This window comes from Ammodytes marinus (assembly GCF_949987685.1).
Source record: "Ammodytes marinus genome assembly, contig: scaffold_207, whole genome shotgun sequence".
NCBI classification, from domain to species: Eukaryota; Metazoa; Chordata; class Actinopteri; order Uranoscopiformes; family Ammodytidae; genus Ammodytes; species Ammodytes marinus.
The window spans coordinates 64,589-69,120 of record NW_027648099.1 but is presented as its reverse complement, the minus strand read 5'-3'; the positions used below and the strand labels follow the sequence as shown (position 1 = coordinate 69,120).

Below are 4,532 nucleotides of genomic sequence, written 5' to 3'. Positions count from 1 at the left end.
AGAGAGAGAGAGAGAGAGATAGATAGATAGATAGATAGATAGATAGATAGATAGATAGATAGATAGAGAGAGAGAGAGACAGACAGACAGACAGACAGACAGACAGACAGACAGACAGACAGACAGACAGACAGACAGACAGACAGACAGACAGACAGACAGATAGATAGATAGATAGAGAGTATATAAACAGTGTGTATGGAGTCTGACTCATTCCAGATGAACCGGTCTGACTGAAACTCGACTCCAAAGGGGAAGGAGCAGTCTGGCTTCAGAGTAAAAGCAGAAAGACAAGTTAGATAGTTTGGAGTTGAACATGTATTTACTTTACAGGTTTCTAAGACATTGTTTAAACTAAAGGGAAATGTTAAGCAGAAAATAAAAAGTCAACGAGGTGTCATGTAGGTCCCTTCTTCGCTGCTATATGTGCAATGAATCATTTCAAAGACGCCTCCTTAAAGGCCTAGAAAGAGAAATATAGGGTTAAAAAAAAACGTACTTTGTAAATATTACTGTGATGTCACAGTAAAATACATCACAGTAATATTTACAAAGTAAGTTTTTTTGTTAACCCTATATTTCTCTTTCTGTGATGTCACGAGAAAGAGAAATATAGGGTTAAAAAAACACTCTTTCTGCCTTTTCTCAGGCTAGGATGAACCGATTTCTAAAATGTTTGCACATTTATACTACATAGGATCTCAGAGTTCAATACACCTTCATATTCAAACAGGTGAAGTAGGCCTTTAACCTTATAGTGGAGGAAATAAGTGCTACAATATTTCAGTTGTGATACAAGCGTTAACATTAGCGTCTCCATGGGCCACTGGACAAGAAAAGCGTCCTAGACAAAAAAAATATATAATTCTATGAGAAATTTTCAAATTCACGATTTCAAATGTCTGGGACAATGTTCTTGTCAGGTGACCCGGGGAGACTCAGGCCACTTTCGGGTTTATATCACCAACTGAAAGATCCTGATTGAAATACGCACTTAGCCGCTCCACTAAAAAAAAGAGTCTTCGGTCTCAATGGGATTTACCTGTATGAATAATGTTTATGAATAAAGGTTAAGAAAAATAAAGGTTAAAAAAAACCTAATAGCCTATTCATAATGAGATATTTAGAAGGTAAACAATAACATTTTCTTCCCATTTGGTCTAGAGAGAGAGAGAGAGACATAGGGTTAACATGGGGAGAGAGAGAGAGAGAGAGACATAGGGTTAACATGGAGAGAGAGAGAGAGAGAGAGACATAGGGTTAACATGGAGAGAGAGAGAGAGACATAGGGTTAACATGGAGAGAGAGAGAGAGGGAGAGACATAGGGTTAACATGGGGAGAGAGAGAGAGAGACATAGGGTTAACATGGGGAGAGAGAGAGACATAGGGTTAACATGGGGAGAGAGAGAGAGAGACATAGGGTTAACATGGGGAGAGAGAGAGAGACATAGGGTTAACATGGGGAGAGAGAGAGTCTTGTTCAGTACATGACGGTTATTTTCGCTGTCTGGAGGATTTAATGCCAGTGAAGATAGTTCAGATGGGGCGCCCTTAGCTCAGTTGGTAGGGCGTCCCCCCCCCATGGGCCCTTAGCTCAGTTGGTAGGGCGTCCCCCCCCCATGGGCCCTTAGCTCAGTTGGTAGGGCGTCCCCCCCATGGGCCCTTAGCTCAGTTGGTAGGGCGTCCCCCCCATGGGCCCTTAGCTCAGTTGGTAGGGCGTCCCCCCCCCCATGGGCCCTTAGCTCAGTTGGTAGGGCGTCCCCCCCCCCATGGGCCCTTAGCTCAGTTGGTAGGGCGTCCCCCCCCCCCCATGGGCCCTTAGCTCAGTTGGTAGGGCGTCCCCCCCCCATGGGCCCTTAGCTCAGTTGGTAGGGCGTCCCCCCCCATGGGCCCTTAGCTCAGTTGGTAGGGCGTCCCCCCCCCCCCCATGGGCCTCGGCCAGCAGCAGATACGGGTTCGATTCCAGCCCGCGGTCGTTCTCTGCATGTCACTCCCCTCTCTGCCCCATTTCAACTCTGTCTCTACACTATCAATAAAGCATAAAAATGTCAAAAAAATATCTTAAAAAAAATAAAAAAAATAAAAGGTAGTTCAGATGCTACTGAGGTGTTCAGCTTCTACATCTGTTATTGAGGAGGAAAATGAATCGAATATTTGTCCTTACTCCAGCCAGGGCTTTTATTTTGAAGGCTTAGGTGAGGCGTTGCAGGTAAGCAGACCGCAGACACACACACACACACACACACACACACACACACACACACACACACACACACACACACACACACACACACACACAGGTAAACAGTCTGTCGGTGTCCAAAATGTCCGCGGGGTAGCTAGCCTAGTAAAAGCAGTGTTCATTTAAATGGTGTTTTTCTCCATGGAGTCTGCAGGCAGAGGGTTGGGGTGACGTCAGGGTTACGTAAGGGTGACGTTAGGGTGACGTAAAGGTGTGTTTGGGGTTAGTTCAGGGTTTACAGGTGTTTTAAACTGAAGTGTTTGTGTCTAATGGATCTACCTGTGAACCGGAAATGTTTTCTGCGGCTCAGAAACAACTGTCCGCTCCGGCGGCTGCGCAGGAAGAAATACGGTAAACACGAAACACCGATTACTACTGTTTACTACAGATAGAAATATATTATACATGAGTGTGTGTGTGTGTGTGTGTGTGTGTGTGTGTGTGTGTGTGTGTGAGTGAGGATGTGTGTGTGTGTGTGTGTGTGTTTGTTTATGTGTGTGTGTGTGTGGCTGTGTGGGTGTATGTGTTAGAGAGAGAGAGTGTGTGTGTGTGTGTGTGTGTGTGTGTGTGTGTGTGAGAGAGTGAGTGAGTGAGTGAGTGTGTGTGTGTGTGTGTGAGAGTGAGTGAGTGAGTGAGTGAGTGTGTGTGTGTGTGTGTGTGTGTGTGCGCGCGCGTGTGTGTGTGAGGGTGTGTGTGTGTGTGTGTGCGTGTGTGTGTGTGTGTGCCTCCATGATAAGGTAAATATGAAACACCGATTATTACTGTATTACAGATAGATATTATACATGAGTGTGTGTGTGTGTGTGTGAGTGTTTGTTTATGTGTGAGTGTTTGTTTATGTGTGTGTGTGTGTGTGTGTGTGTGTGTGTGTGTGTGTGTGTGTGTGTGTGTGTGTGTGTGTGTGTGTGTGTGTGTGTGTGTGTGTGCCTCCATGACACTCATTAATTGAATGTTACTTTTGGCTTCTCTGTTCTGACTATTCTGCTCCGTTTTCAGATTGTATTTGATTGACAGCTGTCTCATGCTCATAAGATTTGAGTTGTGAAATATTGAACTGAGAATTGATATAATAAATATTGTCTCTGTCCCTGTATCCTGAAACCAGGATCTATGCCATGTCCCAAACTAGTTAAAACATGTTATAAAATTATTATTCTTTTTTTTTTAAGATATTTTTTGGGGCATTTTTATGCTTTATTGATAGTGTAGAGACAGAGTTGAAATGGGGCAGAGAGGGGAGTGACATGCAGAGAACGACCGCGGGCTGGAATCAAACCCGGGTCTGCTGCTGGCCGAGGCCCATGGAGGGGGGGGGACGCCCTACCAACTGAGCTAAGGGCCCATGGGGGGGGGGGGACGCCCTACCAACTGAGCTAAGGGCCCATGGAGGGGGGGGGACGCCCTACCAACTGAGCTAAGGGCCCATGGAGGGGGGGGGACGCCCTACCAACTGAGCTAAGGGCCCATGGAGGGGGGGGGACGCCCTACCAACTGAGCTAAGGGCCCATGGGGGGGACGCCGTACCAACTGAGCTAAGGGCGCCCCCGTAAAAATCTATTATTGTTTACATCAAACCTGTCTGTCTGCTCACGTTCACATGATCGACCCAAATACATTCAAACAATCCGTTTACTTAAACCTGCAGTGTGTAATATGACATCATCAAGAAAGTTCTACAAAGTTCTAAAATGCAACGCTCCCTGGGTAACCCCACCCCTTTAGAATAATAACAGAAGCTACAGTGGCCTTCAAGGACAAGAACAATTCTACATTTTAAACAATGCACCTGATGACATTCCAACTATGACACTTTCAAGATGGCGGCACTAGGCCTTGGTCCAAAATATGCAGAAATATGGACATATATGAGACCCTTTCTAAGGGAAAAAATTATAATTCTAAAAAATGTTTTCAGCTATTATGCACTAAATTAAACGTACTTATGGATATTATAATTATTTTCTACAAAATCTGCTAGGAAATAAAACCCAAAATTCTACACACTGCAGCTTTAAGTTAAAACGTATGGTAATAACTACCACAAGCTACATTGACTGAATTTGCATCATTTTGCTCTGAGCAGGTTAGCCGTGCAGCCTCTGTTACCACGGTGATCTAGCCAGGTAAAAAGAGAGCCACCTTTCGTGATACTGAAAACTCTGGCTTTAGACTCAACAGACCTCGCTCAGCCCTTAATCTAAACTCGTAGTACTCCCCCCTGCTCTGGCACATTTATTTATTTATTTTTTAACATTTATTGACAATGAGCAATATAACAGCCGCCAGGGG

At 44.8% G+C, this 4,532-nt stretch overlaps 1 protein-coding gene across 1 annotated transcript in view; it reads left to right on the top strand.

Annotated features, from left to right (window-relative positions):
* Positions 1-2,326: 2,326 nt before the first annotated feature.
* The window catches only part of LOC307271057 (uncharacterized protein), a 4,459-nt gene continuing 2,253 nt past the window's right edge, over positions 2,327-4,532 (top strand). Inside the window, exon 1 of the mRNA XM_080054933.1 lies at positions 2,327-2,594. Within this exon, the coding sequence (XP_079911059.1) occupies positions 2,513-2,594 (82 nt within the window). The 5' untranslated portion in view covers positions 2,327-2,512. The remainder of the gene's footprint in view (positions 2,595-4,532) is intronic.